The sequence below is a fragment of the Thamnophis elegans genome, chromosome 6, assembly GCF_009769535.1.
Source record: "Thamnophis elegans isolate rThaEle1 chromosome 6, rThaEle1.pri, whole genome shotgun sequence".
In the NCBI taxonomy this organism is placed as follows: domain Eukaryota; kingdom Metazoa; phylum Chordata; class Lepidosauria; order Squamata; family Colubridae; genus Thamnophis; species Thamnophis elegans.
In genome coordinates, this window is record NC_045546.1 from 24,735,497 (window position 1) to 24,761,668 (window position 26,172).

Genomic DNA, 26,172 nt, shown 5'->3' on the forward strand with positions numbered 1-26,172 from the left:
AATGAACAAAGAGACAAGATAATTGTTGATACCAACAGTGAACTGAGGGTGATTGGAAATGGAAAGAGTGGAATATGAAAAGGGGAGATAGATGGACAGGAGCTCTACCCCAGATTTCAAGGTATAGAAGAAGAAGAAAGAGAAGAATTGATGGATCTAAGTAGAGATATATTGTCAAAGCACTATTGATAACCAAAGATAAGCTGATTAAAGAAGCAGATGGAGGGTTTCAAGATTATATAAGATATGCAACAAGCAACAAGTTGCGAAGAAAAGTCCATACAAATCTTATTAAGGAAACATCCAGAAGACTATTCCCACAAATGGCAAAAGACATAAGACTGCACTATTACTGGAAAGACACAGGTTGATATACAAAAGCTTATAATAAAAAAATTAGTCAAATTTAGTTAAATTTAGAGCATTATGTAAAAAAAATGAAGTGATAATGGATATAGTTAGATAAATAATTGATAATGATAACAATGTATACATATGTATTGGTTTGATAAGAGGAAATTTGATATAAATTGTTTCATCTGTTTCCTTTTCAAGATACATAATTTGGTGTGATTTATTAATCTGAATTACTGTTTTGAAAGACTCCAGGCATTTTAGTGGTTTGCAGATAAACAAGATCAGCATGATATCATTTTGTTTGCATTTTTGTTTGAAGTCTTTCCATCCAACATACCCACCAGATTGCAGGCACTCTGAGAGGCAAATGGAAAAAGACTATCTTACTGAAAAGCTTCTTGTGAATCAGATCAACTGAATGGGTTGGCATTCAGAGGATGGTTAAAAGTGGCAGTAGTCTTAAGAAATATAGGTTATTCTTGACTTACGAGTGGCTATTTAATGGTCAATCAAAGTTATGCTGGCATCAGAAACTGTGGTTTACAGCCCTTAAAGCACTTCTGACCATCAAAAAATGTTACCACCACCGCCACCCATCCCTCTATGGTCATATTTCAGGTGCTTAGCAAACAGTTCACGTTTATGACTCGTTGCAGCATTCCTTACAGCGAGATGGATGGCAAACAAATTTAATAAATTAATCTCATAATTATGTGACTGAGATGTATGATATTTTTGCTAGTTTTCAGCAAAAATCCACTTATTCTGAAGAATGTGTTTAGATTTACAACCACATGATTATCTTAACAATTACTTTAAAATTAGGTCAGACCACATGGGAGCTTTGACTTAGTAATTATTTTTATTTTTAAGAACATCTGAATAAAAAGATTTGCATCAAGGGAAATTATCTTAGGAAATGGTATTACATTTAAAATATTTTGTATAGTTTGAGTTCATGGCTAAGGTGGGACTAGAACTAGATGTTCTTTCCAAATAAGTAATAGGGACTAAGTGAGTAGATAGTTGGGCAGGTAAATGGATGGATGCATTGGGGGGGGGGAGGCGCTAATCACAATAGATTTATAAATTAGAACATGAACAAAATGTTGACAGGAAATTGCCACTTCTTAATATAATGTGTACTGTGAACCACAAGGACTGGCAATAATTTCTGCCCTGAAAAAATATTTTGCCTTAAACTTCACAAAAGGGAAATTCAACTAGTTCAGTGAATTAAAAAAAAATTAGAAAGTTCAGGGGAAGCAAATATGCAATCCGTTACAATTTTGGATATTGGAGTTAATGAAGATCCCTTTCTTGCAATGGCTATTATACAAAATTGTTTTAAAATATCCCAAATTAAATATATGTATATAAGAATACCAGAAAGGTAAGGACCATTGGGTTTTTTGCTTGTGACAGGCTCCAAAAACAAGAAAGACACATTGTGATTCTTCCAAGCAGATTTCTTCATTATTCCTCACCTGTGGACAGAATCTTGCCAAACTAAAGCAAACCAAACCCTCATAAAGCATATACTGTAGGGCCCATTAAGGAGGAGTTGTCTTTAACCTCTTTCTTTCAGACAAATAATCTGAACTGAGTTGTCACTTACTCCTCTGGAATGTACTGTACTTCTTCCTTCCTAGGAATCCAGACTATTTTCATCACAGTTAGCCCATTGAGGTAGGCCAGGTCAAGAAACAGACTCCAGAAGAAATACTGGTGTTCTATTTATTGATACAGGATAGAGTAATAAAACCTTGAAGCCTCTGAGTTTTCCCTTCCCTTCCTTTTATACCAGAGAGTCAAGGCAGAGTGATTTTTATTAAAAAATCTTTTTTGTGAGCCACCCAGGTTTATGCTATATAAAATGAGCAGTTATTCCAATATTATATACAAACAAGCAAGTAAAATAAGTTTCTTTCCATCTTATTTTCCTGGGATCATTAATGTTTTGGTAACTGTCTCATTTTTTCTCTAAATGATTCTCCAAAGATTGCTTTAAAAAAAAAGGAATGGCATTGAAGGGGTGGATAGGGATAGTGCCAAGTAGATAAGACCAGAGGAGGTGGGAAGTAAGAAGGAGCAGTCTAAACAAATATGACAAAATTGCAAAGAATTAAAGGAAACATTTTAACAGAACAATGTTAAAAAAAGAACATGCTTAACGTTGTGAGCATTCAAATCTCAATAACTAATAATGGAGGTGCTACAAAATGGCCAAAGAGACATCATGTGTTGTCTCTGAATTACCTAATCTTGCCTCTTAATGTCATGTTTATCAGCACCCCAAGTTTGACAAACAAACAAAACAGAATATTGATCTCAATGAGTTTTTGTCAGTTGTTGATATAAAACACTATTACTGTTGTTTTAAAACCCCTTACCCATTCTCTGCGTTTTCAGGTTCATCAGCTTGGCTGTGAAGTTGTTGTCTTATTGTTGGAGTTGAATCCTGACCAAATCAATCTCTTTAACTGGGCTATAGATCGATGTTATACTGGATCCTATCAGCTTGCTTCAGGATGCTTCAAAGCCATTGCAACTGTGTGTGGAAGCAGGTATCAACAATAAGCAAAGCAGAAAAAGTGGTCCTTGCGAGTGAATCAGCAGCCATGTAAAAATTAAAAATAAATTACCCTAGAACTTTTGAAAAGGATAGACTTAAATTACCGTATTTTTCACTCCATAAGACGCACCCCCCCCTCAAAAAAAGTGGGTGGAAATGTCTGTGTGTCGGTGCTGGTCCTTTGGTGAATAGCAGCCGGGCCGCAGTGGTTGGGTCCTTTTATCGTGCTGAACCCCGACTCTTCTGTCTTTGTCATTGCCCGTCTCTTCTTTTCCACCCTGCAGGAGTTAATAGACAGAGCTGGCAGATGAGAGGACACCTATCTGTGGTCCTCTCAGGCTCTGCCTGATATAATATTTTTTTCTTATTTTCCTCCTCTAAACCTAGGTGCATCTTATGGTCAGGTGGTCAGGTGTGTCTTATAGTGCAAAAATACGATATACGTTCATGTTTTGATAGGACTGCATACATTTTGAAGTGCTAGTGCTATATAGTTGTCTTTTGGAAAAAGAAAGAGAATTCATTATGTTTGATATAGTGCATTGTTTTCTATAACTGTTAGGTTATTGAATTTGTTGCTTTGAGTGTATTATTTTGTGGAAAACAATTGAGAATGTTCATTTAAACTTAAAAATCTCAAACAATCACTTTTGTTTGCTATTTCAGGAACTACCCTTTTGACATTGTGACTCTTTTAAATCTAGTCTTGTTTAAAGCATCTGACACCAGCAGAGAGATTTATGAAATTTCCATGCAACTCATGCAGGCATGTATGATTTTTTTTAATTTTTTTTAATAAACTATAAGGAAGAGTAAAGAATTATACAGTTTGCTTTACATTCAGAAGGACATTACCTATTTGTTGTTTTAATGCAGAACAAATAAAGGAAAACTACTAGTGGATTTCCCTGAATTCGCTTTGTCTCCCAAATGTTATCAGTCAATGGGAAAACAGCCACCAGACATTCTTTGTATTATTTTAAATTCACTTCTAATGTGCTTTCACTAAACTTGTGTTTCTAAGAATTCTGCTTTAGACTAGCTAGCATTATTGAAAAGTACAATCAGGCATTAGAAAGATACGTTTCTGAAGAAGTCAAATAACCAGTGGGTCCTGCAATTTATGCCCAAGTGGCCATAGAGAGCCGTTTCCGGCATAGAGGCAAGGTTCTAGTTCCTGCAAGAGCTCCATGCAGCCAACCAGAATGGGACCGTTCATCCCCTGATTGTGAAGCAACCACATCATCCATCCATCAGTTTTTCTAGACTAAATCCCTGGCAAAAATTGTTTGGTCTGGAACAGCTAAAGATGAGTTGAGTTCCTTATGGGAGGAAAAGGGAAGGAGGACCAAATCTGTGGTAACCCAAATACATATGAAATTTTTTACCTTTGGTAGTAGATACAAAAGCATAGACCAGTGATGGCAAACTTTTTTGTCTCATGTCCAAAAGCAGGGAAAGTGCAGGGGAGGTCGTGCGCAGATGTGCTACATCCATAATGCAATGTGTGACACCCCCCCAGTGCGCATGTGTGCATGACAGGCACTCCCCCCCATTTTTTGCATGTTTTTTCACCCTCCTCAGGCTTCAGAAGCTTTAGAGGAGCCTGGGGAGGGCGAAAACAGCCTCCCCAGCCCCCCTGGAGGCCCTCGGGAGGCTTCAGGAGCTTCCCTGAAGGCTCCGGAGGATGAAAAGACCCTATGAGCAAACTGGAAGTCACTTCTGGTTTGTTCATAGGGCTGGTTTAAGTCCTCCGGAGCCTTCAGGGGCCTTCTGGAGGCTTCCCTGAAGGTTCCGGAGGATGAAAAAGGACCCCACGAGCAAAACTGGAAGTCACTTCTGGTTTGCTCGTAGGGCTGGTTTAAGCCCTCCGGAGCCTTCAAGGGTCTTCCAGAGGCTTCCCTGGCCAGCTGGCCAGTGCATGCCTTTAGCCTTAAACCAGCCCTATGAGCTGGTTTGCTCATTTTTCGTTCTCTGGAGCCTTTAGGGAAGCCTTCGGAAGGTGCCTGAAGGCTCTGGAGGGCTTAAACCAGCCCTACGAGCAAACCAGAAGTTCATTCCTGAACTTATGGTTTGCCCGTAGGGCCGGTTTTTTTGCACTTCAGAGGCTTTAGGGAAGCTCCTGAAGCCTCCGGAGGGCCTCTGGGGGGGGACTGTTTTTGCGCTCCCTTGGCTCCTATAAAGTCTCTGGAGTCTGGGGAGGGTGAAAAATGGCCTCAAAAAAAGGCTAAAGGCATGCGCTGGCCAGCTGACGGGGCCATGCCTCGCATGCCCTGACAAATGAGTCTGCTTGCCACCTGTGGCACATGTACCATAGGTTCGCCATCCCGGGCATAGACAGAGACTGCTAATCTGAATAATCCATTAAAATCTATTTTCAAGAATACTCTATCATTCATTTATCATCTATATCATTTCTGTTTCTTTTTACTCTTCTGACAGATTTTGGAAACAAAACTTTTTGTTTATTCGAAGAAAATAGCTGAGCGAAGACCTGGCAGCATTCTTTATGGGACTCATGGTCCTTTGCCACCACTTTACAGTGTCTCATTAGCTCATCTGTCCTACGAACTGGCAAGAATGTACCCTGAGCTGACACTTCCATTGTTTTCAGGTACAATTTTCTATTTATATCTTTAGCTTTAGTAGTGGAAAGATGATCTATTAACCTCTTGTGAATCTGCAAACATATCATATATGTAAACTATTATAACTATAGGACATGGTTCTGCATCTTTAGGGGTTCCCCCCCCCTTTATATATGGCAAAAGCAGTAGAACTACAGTACATCAGCATCTAAAGCATGGGTTTCATTGAGAGGAATTGTCTTGGGCCACATATAAAATCTGTAATATAGTTAACATATATAAATCACATAATGTTACAGGTTTATGATCTTATGGGGCTGCATTACTAGCTGTCAGGGGCCACATGCAGCCCATGGACCATAGGTTGGACACACCTGATCTAAAGATATGATTCCAATTTTCTTATACTACTTGAATAACAAGAAGAATTTTTATTAACTTATTTTATCTCATTGTAGTTACCCTACATATTTGAAACTTTTGATACTATTTATTTGTGAAAATTGTGCTTGTAATATAATCAAAGTTTAATAATGGGCTGAATAAGGAAAAGTAAATAAGCAGTAAATTTGATTCAGTTGAGAGACTGGCCCAAACTCTCCCAGTGAGCCTTTGAGTGAGTAGATCCGTAATCTTGATCTTCCTGCTCCTAGTCCAACATCTAATCGCTGTTCTACAAAGACTCTGCTTCTCTGTTGGTTGCTGGAAATAAAATATGTGCTACTTCTGTCTTTATAATAAAAAACGTTGAACTCACCTTTTGACATTTTATCAGAAGAAATATATTTGACAGAATTTATTGTTGGAACTAAATGCTTCATTGTCTTTCCCCTAAAGCTACGGTCCTAGGAGTGTTTGTTTTTTTCAATTTTAGAAGTAAGTCAACGATTTCCCACAACTCACCCAAATGGGCGCCAGATCATGCTCACCTACTTGCTACCCTGGCTTCATAACATTGAGCTAGTGGACAGCAGACTTCTTCTCCCAGGTTCAAGTCCTACTACCCCTGAAGATGAAATAAAGGATAAGGATGGAGAAGTAACTGTTTCATGTGGCTTAAAGGGAAATGGCTGGGGCTCACCAGAAGCCACATCATTGGTGCTTAATAATCTGATGTATATGACAGCTAAGGTAAGCAAGAAAATACTAAATGGTAGTCTTCTTCTTCTTCTTCTTCTTCTTCTTCTTCTTCTTCTTCTTCTTCTTCTTCTTCTTCTTCTTCTTCCTATTCTCTCTCTCTCTCTCTTATCTATATTAAAAAGGCTGTACGTACGTACGTATGTATGTATGTATGTATGTATGTATGTATGTATGTATGTATGATCCAGCATAATTCTGGAGTGCCACAAACAATTGCAACCAAACTTGGTACACAGATGACTTACCCGCTGGAAACAAATACTGAGGGGAGGGGGTAAGATACCCTTGGGTGTGTGTATCTGTGTATGTGTTCCAGCATAACTCTGGAATGCCTGGGCTATTAAGAAGAGTGAGTGCAGCGGCCTAGAGTGTCAATTGTGATGTCATGGAAGGGGGGAAGGGAGAACCTGGGCCGTTAAGGAGAGCGAGTGCGGCATCCTAGAGTGGCAATTGTTTGTGATGTCAGTTCCTTCACAGTTTCCTCTGGAAAGCCAGCCATGACATTTGGCCTGCAGTGGACCAATGGGGAAGCGCTTGATGGATTTGGGGCAAAGTGCCAGGATCGTAGACAGGGTGGGAAAGAGGAGTGAATAGGAGGGGGAAGTGAGAGGGCAGGTTGATGGGCATGACAGTAGGGGAAAGAAAGGCCCCTCTCAATGACTCCCTGTCAGACAAATGCCCGGGCAATTTTCAATCCTGGTCTAATACTACGCCACTACATTTCATATTTTATAATAGTCTATAAAATATGAAATATAGTGACATAGTATTAGACTATGATTGAAAGTTGCATAAATAATTATTCCTCTTTTCTATATGCACAATGCTACATAATGATATATTGGAAAGGTCTGATTATTAAATATCAGTCAGTACGTATTTGTCAGTACTTTTCTCCAATTTTATACCAGCAAGGATTTAATGTAGCTTGACCTTTATTACTCAAATGGATTCTGTGCACAAAAAAGATATTTCTCCTATGTCTCCTTAGTCCATTGATTACTTTTCAGTTTGTCTTATACTTCACTTATTTTAGCAATCACTCATTGTATTCCGATCACATTCATTTTTCATTTTTCTGTTTAGTATGGAGATGAAGTTCCTGGACCAGAAATGGAGAATGTCTGGAATGCTTTAGCTAATAATGAAAAATGGAGCAACAACCTGAGAATAACTTTGCAGTTTCTGATAAGCTTATGTGGAGTCAGCAGTGATACAATTCTTTTACCATACGTAAGTGATTTTTTTTTTTAAGTTGTATTATTCTTATGGGACAAAACAATATCTATTCAAAATAATGTATCAGGAACAGTTTTATGAATTTGTTCTAATAAATTTCCCGAATGTAGGAGAAAAGATACCAAATATTCAATAGACTTTATAAAGGATATCTCTTTATTTTCATGTGAAATGTGGAACCCAAAGTTTAACAAGAGTAGTGTCTCAGAAACTGCATTGTCAACACTTGATTACAAATGATCAATTTTGGATGATACTGTAGTTCAAACAAAAAAGCTGTAAAACAGTTTTTAAAAGTTCTGGTAAACTTCACTGTGCTGAACTTATGGATAGCACCTACTAGTTGTATCTGACTGATCTCAAGCTAAGTAGGGTGGAATCTTGTTGGCATTTGGATGGAAGACCTTTAGGAAACACAGAACTGTAGGATCAGCCTGGGAAAGACATATCTGGAAGAGTTTAACAAGAAACACTTTTATATTATAGTCAAAAATATAATATGGACATGCCCATAAACTCATCAAGAATTAAATTCTAATTGTATTTATTTATTTATTTATTACATTTGTATGCACACAACTCCCTGTTAAGCTGAAGGAAACCATGCCTTTGTTTAATTTTAATGTTTTTTGAGAACATTAACTCTAAATCACTCCAAAATTAATAAAAAATATCCCCTATCCCATTAATTAAAATCAACATGTACTCTGAAGTCCTTGCAGATCAACTTCAAAACAAAGTTATAATACTTTGCAGACCACAAAAATTAATCCCCATTTCTACCTTATGTAATGAGAAGTTGTTCAATGGCATGACAATATTATTTTACAATGTAGTTGTGATTTCTTTATTTCTCTATTACAGAATCTTTCTGTAATCAGTTTCTGTAGGCTTTCATATTCCAGGAATAATCCTGGATAGCTGTTAGGCCCATTAGTTTCTGGGCAAAACGGTATTTCCCCATTCAGGTGCTTTCCAGATTATTCTGTCATCTGACAGCCAGTAATATGAAGAAGGTCATTTTATATTACTATTATTATATAATTCAAAAATATCATCTATATGTCCACTGTGCACATTTTCACGTTACCATTTTATAGATAAAAGCTGTTGAATACTACTTTTTCTTCAGATCAAAAAAGTTGCCATCTATTTGTGTCGGAACAATACTATTCAAACAATGGAAGAACTTTTATTTGAGCTCCAGCAAACAGATCCCGTGAATCCCATAGTTCAGCATTGTGACAATCCACCATTTTATCGTTTTACTGCCAGCAACAAAGCTTCAGTTGTTGTTTCTGGTAAGAATTAAATCTTTCTACTTTTATTGGAAGAGATACTACATTGGAAGGAATTATGGACCTTTCAGAACAGAGTTGTGTGTGTTACATTTGACTGTCTCTCTTATGTCTTGCTTGGTGCTTCTCAGACTGAAATATTTCATCAAGATATAAATATGTAGGTCTAGTCCTCACAGTTAAAGTAGATTAGAGTACACTCTTTGAAATCAAGTAACCACAACTAAGTTAAATATTCTTGATCACAGGGGGCCTACTCTAAATAAGTTTGAATCAACATTTAATATCTACAGAACAAAGAATGAATCTTTAGATTTATTTTTATTTGCTGTCAGATTTAGTGTTTCTAAGAATAAATGGCAAGTTTTTATTAACTGAAGACATGCTATAGGCTTTATTAGGATAGTTACATTCATGAGCTAGCCCTATTGTAACAACAGACAAATGCTTTCAGTTTATTCACCTGTTTGATCAGCGTGTATCAATTGTTGGTTAACCAGCATTAACCTATTTGCTAGTATTTTAGTAAAATTTTTGTAGTCTACATTAAGTAATGAAATAGGTCTGTAGTTTTTTGGTTGGGTAGTATCTTGATCTTCTTTGGGTATCAAGGATATAAAGGCTGTCTTCCATGAAGGGGGTACCTTACCTTCCATTTGAATCTTATTAAATAATTCTCTAAGAGGTTCTACCATTTCCAACTGTAAGTTTTTATAGTAAGCCGCTGTCAAGCCATCTGTGCCTAGTGCCTTCCCTGACTTTAACTGTTTAATTACCTGTAGGATTTCCCCCGAGGCTATTGGTTGATTCAATTTTTGCCTTTCAGTTTATTCACAATGTAGTTTGCCATTATGCTAACCTTTTATGTCCTGTTACAAGATTCTGGAAAGTTTGGGCAGTACAGACGTTTGATCTGTATTGCACAATTAGTGTTGACGTTAAAATATAACCAGATATAATATTCATTATATATGTATCGCTATTCATATACATTGAGCCTGAAATATGTAAAGTTTTAATCATATATGCATAAAATGATAGAATCATCACCACCACCATCATCAAAAGGAATCTATTATAGGGAAAATATGGAAGTAATTTAAGGATAGGGGTCAAAAGAGGCTTTCTCTGATCTGATGTTCTATTCCATTAGTTTATAATTTGCAAATAGTTGCATATGTGAGAGAGATGGAAAGATATTAACAGCAAAAAAATTTTTTTTTTACTTAAACAGATATGAATTTATAACATGACTTAACATGTTATATAAGCCAACAAATATGGTGTGGGTTTGTTGATCGTTGAGTTATGCATTGTGTTGGATGTATTTTATGTATTTATGTGGTTTGAAAATGATTATTTTTAATAATACTGTAATACTTTTGATTTTACATATATAGGAACTACATCAAGTAGTAACACTGTTGTAGCTGGCCAAGATAGTTTTCCAGACATTGAAGACAATAGAATTCTAAAAGAGACAGATGAGAGGTCTGTAATAAACATCTCAGCCTTTTTCTCCTTTTTTTCTGGACTAGAAAATGCTTAGTAGTTCTCCAATTTGACTACCCGTAATCCTCATTAACCACATTAACCAAACTAATGATCTGTGGTTTCTGAGATTAACAATTAAAGACTAGAACTTGGAATACACATAAACTTGATTTTCATATATTTACAGTTTGGAACTGTTTTGAGTAATATTTTCATGATTAAAACTGTGGATGGGCTTTGGATAAGGGTAAAGTATATTTTCTAATGTTCAGGTTGATTGTCTAAATAGTGAACATTTATTTGTACCTACTTCTCATTATGAGGTTTCAGCCAATCTCACTGAATGTCTGATTGAAGTCTCTCTATCTTTGTCCCAGTAGCTAGACATCTTCAGATCATTTACCTGTTGAAAGAAAAGATAGCTCTTCTCTAATACAAGGCTATGCAACTTTTACCAGTCCACATAGATCCTTCAAGATCTCAATGGAGAAGCCACTAGTGAGGCAGACACTAGTGTGGCTCTAGTTTATGGTGATCAAAACAAATAGCAAATAGTCTGTAGGTAGCATTAATATCCAGTGGTTGGTTGAGAGATTGCCACAAGTAATGTGCAGGCAGCACTAACATCCATCAGGGACTTATTATCAAGTTCTTATCAATATTTATTATGGTAGAAAGAGGGCATGGAAGCATTCATGGAAAAGAACAAACCTAGACTTCTGTTGTTATTATTTTAAGATACAAATTTCCCTAATAAAGCTACTTCTACCATCTGGATCTTACAATTCTATAAAATAAGTTTTAACATTTTAAAAAATGTTTACCTGTAAATGTCTCAGTTGTATCTAGACATTGCTTATAGAAAGGCTTATATTTTTAATATCTATTCCCTGTTTTGTGAAGTTCTGCTTTCTGCTAATAAACTAAGCTTTTTTCATTTTTGAAATTCAGAAATTTTCAGGCTCAGGGAAGTTATATCCTATTGGAAACGATTAAACTTTTTAGACTGATTATGGAGAAACAAAACAAATAGCAAATAGTCTGTAGGTAGATAAAATTGGCAGCATTTTAGATAAAAATGCTGCCAATTTTTTTTACCTAACTTTTTGTTTGGAAAAGAATCTAAACTAATATGAGTAGAGGGCCTAATGGATGTTAAAGGTGAAAAAATTGTGAGATGAATTTAAAATAAGAATGGATACATTTTTATCCATCCACCAGGATATATAATGCTATTATGAATTGAGCATGTATTAAGATTTTAAATAGGTTTTGTGTGGTTTTCTTCCAATTTGCAAGGTTTAGTAATGTGATCAGAGCACATAACCGATTAGAATCAAGATACAGCAATAGCTCCGGAGGATCTTACGACGATGATAAAAGTATGTCTTGATATTTGATTAATATTAATTTTGTGAATGTTGTTATTTGCTAATATTAGGTAGACATGATTTGTACAGAGTATTTGACAGAGTATTTCAATAAAAAGTATTAAATATCTGTTTCAATCTCATTTAAATCTTTCAGTTGGTTGAATTTAAGTGGTTTTAACACTCAACTTTCAGTTAAACTTGAAGATTAGCATCTGATTAGTATTTGTCTTATCTAAATACCTGTGTATAAAAAATGCATCAAGTATTCACAGTGTGCATTGACTGTAATGATGGAAATATCAGACTCCCTATCTATTAAATTGTCAAACAGAAAGCAATCGGCAGCATATAGCACAGCAAGCATATGGTTCAGCTATCAGAACAATAAATGTCTCGGCTCTAGCCCTATACACCTTCCAGTACTTTAGTCTCATCCTGCCTTGAATTCTAGCACACCATGTTAAAGTGGGTGGCCTGCCTCCTCCCCCTGATCTTCTGGGGGATGAGGCAGGCTTTTCCTTACCTTCCCTTAGTTCACCCACTGCACACTAACCACAAAGGCTCAGTTCAAACAGCATGGAGAAATATAATTTCTTGGCTAGCTTATGGCTCAGCGTATCCTATGTACCAGCCTGTGACTGGCAGGCACATCCCATCATTAAGAGCAAAAGGCAGCACAGAGGTAGAAAAACCAGGAAAGAGAAGAAGCTGTCATAGTTACTAACGCCCTCCAGGTGGCATGCCACAAATTGTTACCAATGACCTTTCCTTTGTCTTTCCTCATCTCAGAATGCCTCTACCCAAAGTACATGTGTTTGGGGGCTGTGGCTGGACAAAACATTTAGTCCTGATACTGATCAGCCAAAACTGATTGTTCCATGCTCGCTTTATCTTGATGATTTTGAACATTTTGTATTAGCTTAATATAGTAGTCTAGTAAGAGCAATGTTGTCAATGGCATTAGTAATGCCATTGTGCCAATATCTTCTAACTGCACTGCTTTTATCTAGATTTATTTAAAATGCTGCTTAAAACCCTGAAAAGATCCCCAATGGGGAGGCATCATTCTGGAGATGGTTAACAGATTAAGACAAGACCCCACTCCACTCTTGTGCATCTTGCTTCTTTCCTCCTTAGTTTTTGTTAATCTTAATTAATGTTACTATTTCTTATTGTTTTAATATCTTTATTTATTTTTAATTATTGTAAGCCACCTATGGTCAGGCAAAATGGGCAACATATAAATTGAATGAATAAATTATTTAATAGCCTCCCAAAGGCATATATTGCTTTCTTTTAGCTATTATATAAGATTTGATATTTGTACTGCATTGTTTCTCTGATCTTAATTTACGTGAACACTGCTCCAAAAGGGTTGGCTGTTGGACAGTGTAGAAATGTAATAAATGTTTCTGCACAGATGATCCTATTTCTCCATATACAAGTTGGCTTCTGAATATTGTGGAAATGAAACAGCCACAACCTTTGCCAATGCCATTTAATGGAGGCTGCTGGGCACCACTTGTTGACTACCTTCCAGAAACAATTACACCACGGGGACCGCTCCATAGGTAAGCACAATATAAAAAAACCCCAGTTTCCTAACATATTTTAACTGGTTCATCTAATAGTTCATTCTGTCTTAAGAGTTCTAAAATTTGTCTGACGTAGTCTGTAGGACTATGGAAGTAGACAATATTTTTTTAATCTGGGGGCTGTACTATGATTTTGGCCTCTGCTTGCAAGCCATAAAAGCCATGGTCAGTGGCATCATGAAATCCATAGAGTGGGTGTCAGCAAATGTTTCAGTCCTTCAAAGTAAATATGCTTTGGGATATTTTTTATATACTAGGAATTATGGATAGGGCAGGAGCTGTCTATTTTAGTTATTTACTCATACAATTTAAACAGAACACCTCTAATCATTGTATCTTAGCATAAACAGAATAATCTTTCAAAATCTGTTCCACCTTAGTTAATGTTTCTTGTGTTGTCTTGATCTACCTTTTGTTTGAAAATTAGAACAAAACAAAACCTGTTCCTTTTAGTAATGATTCACACATATTTTTTACCATAGCTATTAATTCTTCATACATCTCTAATGTCTCTTGTGAATCCATTTTAAAGTAGTTTGTTCAGAATTATAAAATTAGAATTATTATTTTTTTATAAATCCATTCCTTGAAATTCAGCACAGTATTTAATTCCTTTATTACTTTACAAATATTATCCAGCAGGCCAGATTGGCACCTGGCTTGGGCAATAAAATTAAAAACAATTGAAGATATTTAGTAAAGTAGCCAACTTCTGCTTGCTTTTCTCTTCCAATAACAGGGTTATTCTGTCTACAAATTATATTTATGATACAGGTGAAAATATTATTTAAGTTGGCTTCTTTTTATTTTTTCTATTTTTTTAGTTTAAAACTGCTAACTTTGCACCTTATGAGACAGTATTTTCATGAATCTGTTCCAATTATAAATCCATTTTGCCACATGAAAATGGTTTGATCAATTATATTCTAAACATAAAGAAATACTAGCATCAGATAGGATCAGTGGTGGGTTGCTCCCGGTTCGGCTCAGATCGGCCGAACCAGTAGGGGCGGGGGTGGGAGGCTATACCCTTCTATTTCTTTCACTTTTACTATAGCTTAGAAATTGTCACATACCTGTACTATTCTTGGTATTTTTTGAACTGCTTCTTCATGTTTTCTGCTTTTTCCTATTTCTTGTTGCAGTTTTTGAATTGATTAATTTCATTTTTCTTGTTAGATGCAATATTGCTGTTATCTTCATGACTGAAATGGTAGTAGATCATAGTGTAAGAGAAGACTGGGCTCTTCATCTTCCATTGCTGTTGCATGCTCTGTTTTTAGGTAAGAAATAAAGACAAAACAAAAATTTAAGTAGAAATTGAGTATGTTAACAAAGCTTTTCTATGCATCTCTTCATTAAACAATTATTCTCATTCGTTTTTGGCCCAATTATAATTTTTTGTACTCCTTTGTGTTATTCCTACCAACTCCCTCATATCTTCTAATAGAGTATCTTTTCCCTCAAATAAAAGTATTACATTTTATGAAAAAAATGGCAATAAATTATGTGAGAGAATGTTGGACAGAAATTCCCACAATAACATCTTATAGACTCAGAAACCATATATTCTGTATGGGGAAAAAATGAACAAGGTTGAAGTTTGTCTAACTTTTTATTATGGTACTTAATTTTATTTTATACTTTAATTCTAAAATGGCATCAGTCACATTATACCAGGGGTGTCCAAACTTGGGAACTTTAAGACATGCTGGCTGGGGAATTCTGGGAGTTGAAGTCCACAAGTCTTAAAGTTCCCAAGTTTGGACACCCCTGCATTATACTATCAGTGGGAAATTATTAAATTGTGGCCATTTAGAACCTGAAATACTATTAAGACTATTAACTGGTCCTTGGGATTTTCAAACTTTGAAAGTGAGATGAATCACTAAAATAATACATGAATTTGAATGACATTTCTCCAAGAATAAAATTGGCAGACTATATTTTGATAGCACTGTAAACTTCCTGTCATGAGACCTCATGTTTCAGCAAAAATTGAGAAGACAAAGCACTCAGGCTGCCTGGAAGACATATACAGGTTCAGTACCAAGACTTGGCATGATGCCTTCCAGGAAGAAATCCCAAACAGTGATCCTTGGAAGAGAGGAACAATGAGATTAGGCAAGAACACCTCAATCCCCGCCTGGAATGACCCCACCGAACAGGTTGGAGATATGAAAGGAACTGTTGCTGCAAGTGCAAAGGTTATTAAAGAAAACTTAGAAAGCTTAGGGCCAGCAGCTTAGCAAAGGTCATCTATATCCAGGCAGAGCAGAATAAGTGTAAACCTCTCAAATTTGGTCACAATCCCACTGTTGTTGTAGTCCACAGTTTAATAAACTCTAGATTAACCAATTGTCCTATGAGATTTTTTTATGTTTACCTACCACTGGATTCAATTATTTTCTCTCTCTCTCTAATGTTTGGGATTGTAGTCATAGCTAGTATAATGTTTATTGTTTTAGTTAAATTTTTGGTTGTTGCTAGGACGATGGGTCTGTCTTCAAAGACATGAGTATTAGAGGTAGAATTCCTCTAATTCATGCTGTAATAATTTATGGGAGATGTCTATGGAATTTCTGGGCTATAAACTAGAGCTTAAAAAATCCCAGAAAATGAAGTGACAAACTACTACTATAGAATTTAGTTATGACTAAATATACATATATCAACAGGAGTCAAGATTTATTCAAGCGTGTTAATATTTTATTACAAACAATTATTAAAATAAATTAATACAATTAAATGTTGCATCTCGATTGCTAATTAACTTTTAAATTATGTGCCGAATCCGTTCTTAGCAATCAGTCAAATAAAACTTCCAGAGTGATCTTTCTCAACCCAACCAATCAGGTGTCCCAATAATGCATCCGGTCATCAATAAATCAATAAATTAATCCAATTAAATATTACAACTTTTATTTTTAGAACATATAAAAATCATGTAAGCTGTATAAACAAGAATAAAATTATATTTTTGGTTTTCCTAAATAAAAGGCTCTTCAAATACATTTCCCTTTTCCTAACATATGAACTTTTTGTGCTTCTTAATTAATTAGACTTCCTGATTGTTTTCTTTAGGCCTTGATCATTATCGTCCCGAAGTCTTTGAGCATAGCAGGAAGCTGTTGCTCCATCTGCTGATTGTGTTGTCATGCAACAGCAATTTTCAAGCCATAGCCTCAATGCTTCTTCAGACTAGAGAGATGAATGAAACCAAGACGCTTACAGTTCAGCCTGTGCATTTGCCTGAATTCTTCTATACAGGTAATGAAAAACCAATTGTTCTGCTTTATTTCAATTTTGTTTGAATTTGGGTGTCATCACTTTCATAATTCTGTGGTGCTCAACATAGAAAAGAATGGATATAACAAAGATTCCTTTTCTGCAGAAGCACATTTTAGATACACATACTGTTTTAGTACTATGTTTTAACTGGATCTATCTATTTCAGATTTTTCTTCAAAAGCATATTTTCATATTTCTTAATAAAATATATGTGTGTGTATGCATGTAACCTATCTCACAGTGACTGTAATGTAGCAAAATTATGACTTCTATGTTAAAATAGATTTCCCCCCATGTTTTTGCTAGGTGGTTTTGACTTTCTGCGGGAGTATCAGTCTTCCCCTGTGCCAGACTCTGGGCTCAGCTCCAGCTCCACTTCTTCCAGCATCAGCCTTGGAGGAAGCAGTGGAAATCTCCCACAAATCACCCAGGAGATAGAAGACATTGACCCAACTGTGGAGACAAATGAAAAAGCAAACAAACTAATAGAGTTTTTAACTACCAGGTAACTAAGGCAGAATAAATAATCCCATTTTAATTCTTAAAAGCAGTATTGTGTGCTTTTAAAAAAATTTGTGTAATTCATAATTCATGAAAAAAAAGTATCTTTCACTAATAGGTTTCTTGAGTATAACAGCATGGGCACGATGTCTCATTTTCTGCTTTACAGTAAAGTAACAGACAGGTTTTTCAAATGCCATTGAGGTTCCCTCTTTCTAATCTTAACCAGAAGTGAACTATTAAACAGTATAGCAGCAGGCCTGTCAAACTGTGGGCCCGCGGGCCAGATATGGCCCATGCAGGCCATGCCTACCCCAGCTCCACAAAGGCACAAAACATCACAATACATCACAATATGGCCCGCGATGTGATCAAGTTTGTCACCCCTGAGGTATAGGAAACAGATGTAGAAAGGCATTTGACTTGCTTGAAGCAGTTTATTTCAAGAAGAGTATAATACAATAATTCTTTTTCAGCTGGCAGATTGCTTCTTAAAAGATATAGCATCACTCTGTGAAATAAAAATTGGCACTGTCACTCAAATACTTCATTCCCCATTAAAATTCAGAGCAGACTCTTAAATTAATATTTGTTGATGTTTTTCATAGTTAGCTGAAATGAGATATACTTTCTGCATCAGAGACTAAAACTCTGTTTTTCATCTTTTCTTACTTATTAAAAATTGATAAACATATTTATACATTGTGCACATCAGTAGTCTCTTAGAACAGTTAAAAGGCTTACCTAAATTTCCTGACAATACAACAAGTTTTAGTGAGAATTAGCAAGGAAAGAGCCATAATTCAATGAAAGAACATCACATCAAGAGGGCATTATTTTGCTTTCTATTGTGACCATATAGTGACTACGAAGCTCTTCTTAGCCATTTAACATGAGGGTAGCATAATTCAGAACTTTTCATATGATCATTTGCTCTTAATAAGAGTATCAAAATGGTGTCTTCCTTTCCCCAAATTGTGTCTATAAACTATTGGAACCTGAATTCCTGGGTTGACTGAAAGGCACCTGGATGGGAAAGGTTGCTATAGACAAGTTTGATTGATTTCCTAATTAGAGTGGTATATTTCTGTGACAAATTGACCTCTTTATTGTAAGAATGAAAAAAATTGTGATGTGTTTGGATAAATGAGGCCTAGTTTGGTGCAGTGGTTTAAAGCACTAGGCTCTTAGACCCTGGGAAACTGTGAGTTCTACATACTTTTGTCTTAGGAACAAAATCAGCTAGATGATTGTGGACTGGTAATTTTTCTCAGTCCCAGAAAGGAGAAGGCAAGGGTAAATCACTACAAAAATGTAGCCAAGAAAAGTGTTTGACAGGAGTCAAGATTGAATCAAAAGTATGCCCTCTCCAAGTTTTAATAGAATTAATAGGATTGAATCATTATTTATTTTCTAAGACTTTACACAAAGTTACTGTAAACCATTTACCTATAATCTGAAGGAGGATGTATGGGAACTGTGCTATTGTGTTATGCTATTTAAAATATATATTTTTAAATCTCAAAATAAATATATCAAATTTCTGATTTTTAAGGGCATTTGGTCCGCTCTGGTGCCATGAAGATATCACACCCAAAAACCAGAATACAAAAAGTGCAGAGCAGCTTACCAATTTCTTGCTTCATGTTGTGTCTGTCTTTAAAGAATCTAAATCAGGTACTAAACCAATTGATTGTATAACACCTTTACTTAACAAGCAGCTTTCTCTCATTTTATTTTGCTGGACAAAATCCCAATTTTCACAATAATTGTTGCTCATGATCACTAATAAAAATAAAATAAATCATGGCACATAGATTTGTTTTTATGATTTGAGTATTGCCACAAATTAGGAGCACAAGAAATTGATTTTAGTTGTATTGCTTTATTGATTTCCTATTTGGCTATAGTTTATAACAGAGGCAGATCAAATTGAAGACAATCGGATTTTCTCAGGATTCAGGTGAGGGATTTTTCCAGCATTCCTTAGGGATTCAGAGACAAAATTTGCAAAACCCTTTAATATCTTGTTAAATAAATCCATTGAATTCTTCACTAAAGAGGACATAAAGCTCTAACGAGTTTTAAAGACATTTCTTCAATTGGAGACGAGCATGGTACATTGGAGATGCCTGGGGCATCTTATCTGGCATCTGTTTGATTCTGTTGGTGCTGAGAAAATGGACAGTCTTCAATCTGCATGGCCACCTGTGGTTCATATCTATGCCCCATCTGCTTGATTGGGGCACCTAGGAGGTGACATGTGGGTGGATCCTAGAGATGAACTATTCATTCTTGACAGAGAATGCTATTCTTGGCACCATTTAAAGACATGTTTATACATCCTCTTTATAAGAAGCCATCACTGGACTTTATCACTCTTGATAATTTTCATTCAGTCTCCGATCTCTCCTTTCTAGGGAAGATGTTGAGTAGTGATTGTGCTGCAGCTCTAAAGGATTATTTGGGCCCTTCCAGTCAAGTTTCAGATCCGGATATGGAATGAAACAGCATTGGTCACACTTTTGGATGACCTCTAGCAGGAGCGGAATGGAGCTAGTACATCCATCCTGGCTCTTCTTAACCTCTTGGTAGATTTTGTCAACCATGGTATTCTTTTGATCTTTAGGAATTGGGATTCAGGGCACACTTATGCTGGTTCATCTCTTTCCTATGGGACTGGTCCCAATCATTGTTGATAAGGAAAGAGATGTGCAACTGCAGTCCTTGATTTGTGGGGTACTACAGGGTTCATTGCTGTCTCATCTCCTTTTTAACATTTACATGAAATTGCTAAGTGAGATCATATGTCATCATAAGAGGAGGTACCATCAGTATGCTGATGTTACCCAGTATACTGAGGTCCCATCCCACCTAATCAGACAGGGAGGGTATATTGCAGGTATATACCTCCATCCCAGGTGAATTAAATGATGCTGTAAACCTTCTTTCATGGTGCCTAGAGGCTGTGGAGAACTGGATGGGGTACAAACAGGCTGCAACTGAACCCTGGTAGAATGGAGTGGCTGTGTGTAGGTTACTTTGCATCTGGGAGCTAACATCATTGGTCTTGGATGGGGTTGCACTGTCCCAGATGGACCTACTGTATAATTTCAGGTTCCTTTTGGACTCACAATTCCTGCTCGAGAACCAAGTGGTAGTTATGGCTAGGAGGGCCTTTGCTCAACTTCATGTTGCACACCAGAAGCCTTTCTTTTAGTCACTCATGCCCTAATTATCTCTTATATGGAGAATTGCAATGCATTTTACATGGGACTACTCTTGAAGAATATCCAGAAGTTGCAACTGGTGCAGAATGCAGTGGCATGAATAGTTTTGAGAGACTCTCAGACATGTAACATCTCTGCTATACAAGCTGCATTGGATACCAGTTTGCTTCTGGGTCCAATTTAAAGTTATCAAATGTAAAGCCCTTTGAGGCATGGGACCAGCCTTCCTAAGGAACTGTCTCATCCCAATTACATTGTCCGATCCCACCAGATCAGATGTGGGTGGGGGGTATATTGTAGATCCCATTGGTTAAATAATTTTGACCAGTGGATCATGTTTGGAACATCTTACTCCCAGAAGTGAGATGAGACCCCATTCTTTCGTCTTTGCAAAAGAATATTAAGACCAGCGGTGGTATTCACTTACCTTCCCTACCAGTTCACAAATGTGAGTGCATGTGCTGCAACTGCGCATGCGCACTGCCTTCTGTGCATGCGCAGAAGGTTGCACATTACATCAGGAAAGGGTGGGTGGAGCCTCCTGCAGCTGCCGCTACCAGTTCACCTGAACTGGAGAGAACAGATTGAATATCACTTCTGGTAAGACCTGGCTCTACCAACTGGCAGTTGATGAGTGGTATGGACCTCAGGCATGAGAGTGCTCCCTCCATCTTTTTTTTTAATATGTAATAATTTCAAGTTTGTCCTTAAGTCTGTTAACATTGTTGTATTTATGGTTTTATGCCACTTTTTATGTTTTTATGGTAAATTGCCCAGAATTATCTAAATGAGATGGCTGGTATAGAAATTTGATAGATAAATAAAAAATGCTTCAGATAATCATTTTCACATTAACTTGCCTTTGCTTCCTCCCTATGATTAAAAATGTAAAAGTTCCTGACAATGTCTTCCTTTATATTTTGGTGCCTCAAAAATGAAAATTTGCAATATATATTTCAAATTCATGAATTATCTATGAGATAATATGACACTGATCCTGGTTTGGTTTGGTTTTCTCATCAGGCTTTCATTTGGAGCAGCAGCTTAGTGAAATTGCATTGCAAACAGCTCTTTCTAGTTCCTCAAGACATTATGCTGGCCGCTCTTTTCAGATATTTCGGGCTCTAAAACAGCCACTTTCAGCACATGCATTGTCCGATCTGCTGTCAAGATTAGTGGAAGTTATAGGAGAACATGGAGAAGAAATTCAGGTATAAATACTATCCTAACTCATCTTTGTATAAACGTAAGAAGTTGCCTTTCATTGTTGGACGATCTAGCTTAGCGCTTTTCACAAGGACTAGCAGTTTCTTTTCTAGTTTTTTTTCTTAATTTTAGTTTAGCAAATATCAAATGTACGCACCACTTATCATAAACAGTATCTCTTTCACAGTTAATTCCAACAGTCATGCTAGAGTTTGTTTGAATATTTAATGAAAACAGATTAGGCAGTAGACGTTTAATAATTCACATTACTGGTGGTAATGGAATGATTATATTATTGTTGGGAGCTTAAGAGGGGTCACCATAGAAATCTTTTAAATAAGTGAAATATATATACTGAAATGATCATATTTCTGTATTTTTGGCAGGGTTACGTTATGGAAGCCCTTCTTACATTAGAAGCCACTGTGGATACTCTGTATGATTGTCTGAAAAACAGTGATCTTTTATCATGGTAATGAGTTTTTCTATTCAATTAAATATAGCATTTTCTATAAAGATTTGGCTATGGAATTCAGAATGCAACTGCCTGTTGTCAGGGTTCCGACCGATGCCCTAATAAAAGCAAGAGCCCCAAGCCATTTAGCAAGAAACATCCAGTTGTTTATTAAGAGCACCATGTTGGCACGAACTAAGTGAAGGCAATTGTGACTTCACCCAGTTCGCATCTTGCCTTTGACCCTGTTGCCCCCTACCCCAAGGTGTGTCACCAGCTACATTTCCCAATGAAGCAATTTCGCAGGTCATAGAAGTCACTCCCTCTGGCTGTTGTGGGACTCCATGGAGATGGCCTTGACCTTCGTGCGGCTAGGATGTGTTTTGTTTTGACAGAGGCATGAATTCTTTGGGGCAGCTGCAAGGTGTGATTTCCCAACCCCTGCCTATGGCAACTCAGGAGCAGGTCAGGAAAGCTTCATGAGTTGACCTTCGGCTTCCCTCACTTCCAGAAATTCGGGACTACACATGTATACACAGAAGTGAGGATGTAATTCAAGTGCAAAATATACAGTTACAGTGTAGAGATTCTGCAATATTGATAGAAGTTTATGTTATGTTGGCTCAACATCTGAGCCCACTTGGCATTTCAAAGAAATGGATCTTGTAAAAGAGTAGGCGTTAGTAAATCAATTTGGGATATTGTTTGGTCTTTTTTTTGTGAAATATTAACAGTGCCATAATTTATGAAGACTCATATATTCCTGTTTCATTAGATAAGCTTACAATATTTAGCTTTCTATCTGTCCACATGGAAGTCTTTCATCCAGATTTCAGCTGTGATAACAGCTGCAAGTGTGTCATTTACTTATCCTGTCAAAGAAGTTATTAGATTTAAAGAACTGAAATAAAACATCTACTAAAACTGGTATAGCTTGAGGCAAAATCGCCTCTTATGTCAAAAGCCTTCCCACCTCGGTTATGTTACATTTTGCAATGATGTGAATATATTAACATTTGTGAGTGATTACGAAACATTTGATATTGGAATACTAGTAGTTTCCTTGCTTCCCAGCAGTGAAGCACAATAAAATATGAACCCTTTTAAAGATGAACACGTTTAACCTTCACCTTAATGTAGTCCCCTGTCATGTCAAGTTACTAGTTTGTTGGTAGAGTAGAATGCTGCATGAATAAACAGCAAAAAAGAGAAACAGAAAAGAAAATACTCTTCTGAATGCGGCATGAAAAATAAAATGTCTCGCAACAAGGACGAGCGTCTGTTTTCGCCTAGCTACTGCTTATCTAGCAATTCGAAAACATGCAAATGCAAGTAGATAAATAGGTACCACTTCAGTGGGGAGGAAACAGTGCTCCATGACATCATGCTGGCCACATGACCACAGAAATGTCTTTAAACAGTGCTGGCTCAACCTTGAAACAGGGACGGGCGCCACCTATAATCAGCAGTAATTAGCAGAGTAAAGTCTACAGGAATTCCTTTCCTTTCTTTTCTTTGACTCAGTGCTGTATTGTATGCATTTCAATCTTTCATACAATAGTTCCATTATAATTTTACTCTCTGCTTTCTAAAAAAATTGTTCTTAAAACATAGGAGAAGGAAGATGGCTTGCATAGTGCACTTTTTGTTTTTGCCCCTTCATGATATGATCTCTTGAGTTCAATGAGCAGAAAATCTATGGAAGGAATAGCTTTGTTTTTTTTTTAACCTCTCACTGAAGATATTTCTGCTTAGTATTACAGCTGCAATTAAATTGATAATTTATTCGTATGATTGTTTTCTCTTAGTTCATCCTCACCAGACTTGACATCAAGTGCAAAACTGACAGCCAATCGGAAGAGCACAGGACAACTTAATGTGAATTCAGGAGCTGCCAGTGGCAGTACAGGCACTGCTGAGCGTAGCAGACATCAGAGGAGTTTTTCAGTGCCTAAAAAGTTTGGGGTTGTGGACAGAACTTCTGATCCCCCTCGCAGTGCCACTCTGGATAGGATTCAGGCTTGCACACAACAAGGCCTTTCCTCCAAAACTAGGAGCTCCTCTTCTTTGAAGGACAGTCTTTCAGACCCTACCAATATTAACAATCCAACTAACCTGCTGGCCACCATTTTCTGGGGAGCAGTGGCTTTGATGGAATCTGATTTTGAATTTGAATACCTAATGGCACTAAGATTGCTCAGTAAGCTCCTCGTTCATCTGCCACTGGATAAAGTAGAAAACAGGGAAAAATTAGAAAAGCTACAAGGACAACTAAAATGGACAGATTTCTCAGGGCTCCAGCAACTTCTGCTTAAAGGTTTTACTTCTCTAACAACTACTGATCTCACACTTCAGCTCTTCAGTTTGCTGACTCCAGTGTCACGTGTATCCATGGTTGATTCCTCTCAGGCTATAGGTACATCTAATACATGTTTCATTTATTTTTTTTATATCAAAAATAAAATGAGCATAAAATCCTGAAAGCTAAACTTGGATTTGGTAATACGTTTTTTTATAAATAGCTAATTACAAAACCTTGGAAACAGGCTAAGCAATTACATAGGTCATAAGGTTACTGTCTGTGCTTCCTGGTAAATTAAAATGAAAAAGCATATTGTGTCATATTCCAAGTTTCCCCATTCTTCCTTTAGCTCACCCTCCTTCTTTCTATTACTGAACTGAGTACTAATTTAAAATTTAAAGAGGAATTGGAAAGCCACCTTTCTTTTCTTACCTTTAGCTTTCTGTCCAAGTTATTGTGACATTCCTCCTTACCTCTATGTAAGAAGATGCCCAGTTAACCCTTTACTTTAGAAGAATGAAAGTATAATCTATTATTTTATCATTGTTATCCCCAGGCATAAAAATCTACAAGCAACACCTGATATGAAATGTTATGTGTATAATTAGTATACATTTATATTATTATATGCAATAATTAATAGCAATACATTTTGCAAATTAATGAAATGATAAATGACTCAAAGTACCCAATTATTATTTTTACATAATTGGAATTAAGAAAAGAGACATGGATTGTATTTTTGGTATATAATGTATGTTTTCAGTCAGTTTCATTTATTATCATCTAATACATTATAGTGTCACATTTATGTTTATTTCTATTTTTTAATGCCAGGATTTCCATTGAATGTTTTATGCCTTCTGCCTCATTTAATTCAGCACTTTGATGGCCCAAATCAGCTCTGCAAGGATATAGCAGAGAGGATTGCTCAGGTACTCTATGCTTAATATTATGTGGATATTCTTAAATCCAGGGCTGTATTTTTTTTCATTTTCTTTTTAATATATGTTGTCATTCACTTGTTAGGTCTGTCTAGAAGAAAAGAACCCGAAGTTGTCAAATCTTGCACATGTCATGACTCTCTATAAAACACACAGCTATACAAGAGATTGTGCAACTTGGGTGAATGTTGTTTGCCGTTACCTTCATGAAGCATTTGCTGACATTACTCTGAATATGATTACTTATCTTGCTGAGGTATGTTTTAATTAGTTCATCCCTCCTTCTCATACTTCTAATAATAGATTTCCTGAAAGATTTAGAACAACACTGAGTCTAAATACAGGTTACAGAAATTATTTGTGATGTAAAAACGTTGGTGATGATTATAGCCAATAACGCAGGGGTGGGTTTCAAATTTTTTTACTACCAGTTCAGTGGGCATGGCTAGATGGGGGAGAATGTGACCCCCTCACCAAGTCATGCCCACCGAAATGGTGGCGAAAAGTTTTTACGGGGGAGGGGGGGTTTCCAGCCTCACCAGAGCTAAGGGAGTGCTTGCAAACTGCCCAGTAAGAAAACAAAGT

General features: G+C 36.6%; 1 protein-coding gene across 10 annotated transcripts in view; it reads left to right on the plus strand.

Moving 5' to 3' along the window:
* The window catches only part of FRY (FRY microtubule binding protein), a 200,830-nt gene that overhangs the window by 142,214 nt on the left and 32,444 nt on the right, over nucleotides 1–26,172 (plus strand). For all 10 annotated transcript variants that reach the window (XM_032219636.1, XM_032219627.1, XM_032219630.1 and 7 more), the window contains 18 exons: nucleotides 2,770–2,924; nucleotides 3,599–3,698; nucleotides 5,375–5,546; nucleotides 6,395–6,651; nucleotides 7,747–7,893; nucleotides 9,032–9,200; nucleotides 10,598–10,688; nucleotides 11,991–12,073; nucleotides 13,485–13,635; nucleotides 14,839–14,942; nucleotides 16,744–16,929; nucleotides 17,257–17,455; nucleotides 19,007–19,128; nucleotides 21,705–21,892; nucleotides 22,274–22,359; nucleotides 24,150–24,757; nucleotides 25,481–25,578; nucleotides 25,673–25,843. In XM_032219636.1, the coding sequence (XP_032075527.1) occupies nucleotides 2,770–2,924; nucleotides 3,599–3,698; nucleotides 5,375–5,546; nucleotides 6,395–6,651; nucleotides 7,747–7,893; nucleotides 9,032–9,200; nucleotides 10,598–10,688; nucleotides 11,991–12,073; nucleotides 13,485–13,635; nucleotides 14,839–14,942; nucleotides 16,744–16,929; nucleotides 17,257–17,455; nucleotides 19,007–19,128; nucleotides 21,705–21,892; nucleotides 22,274–22,359; nucleotides 24,150–24,757; nucleotides 25,481–25,578; nucleotides 25,673–25,843 (3,087 nt within the window). The remainder of the gene's footprint in view (nucleotides 1–2,769; nucleotides 2,925–3,598; nucleotides 3,699–5,374; nucleotides 5,547–6,394; nucleotides 6,652–7,746; nucleotides 7,894–9,031; nucleotides 9,201–10,597; nucleotides 10,689–11,990; nucleotides 12,074–13,484; nucleotides 13,636–14,838; nucleotides 14,943–16,743; nucleotides 16,930–17,256; nucleotides 17,456–19,006; nucleotides 19,129–21,704; nucleotides 21,893–22,273; nucleotides 22,360–24,149; nucleotides 24,758–25,480; nucleotides 25,579–25,672; nucleotides 25,844–26,172) is intronic.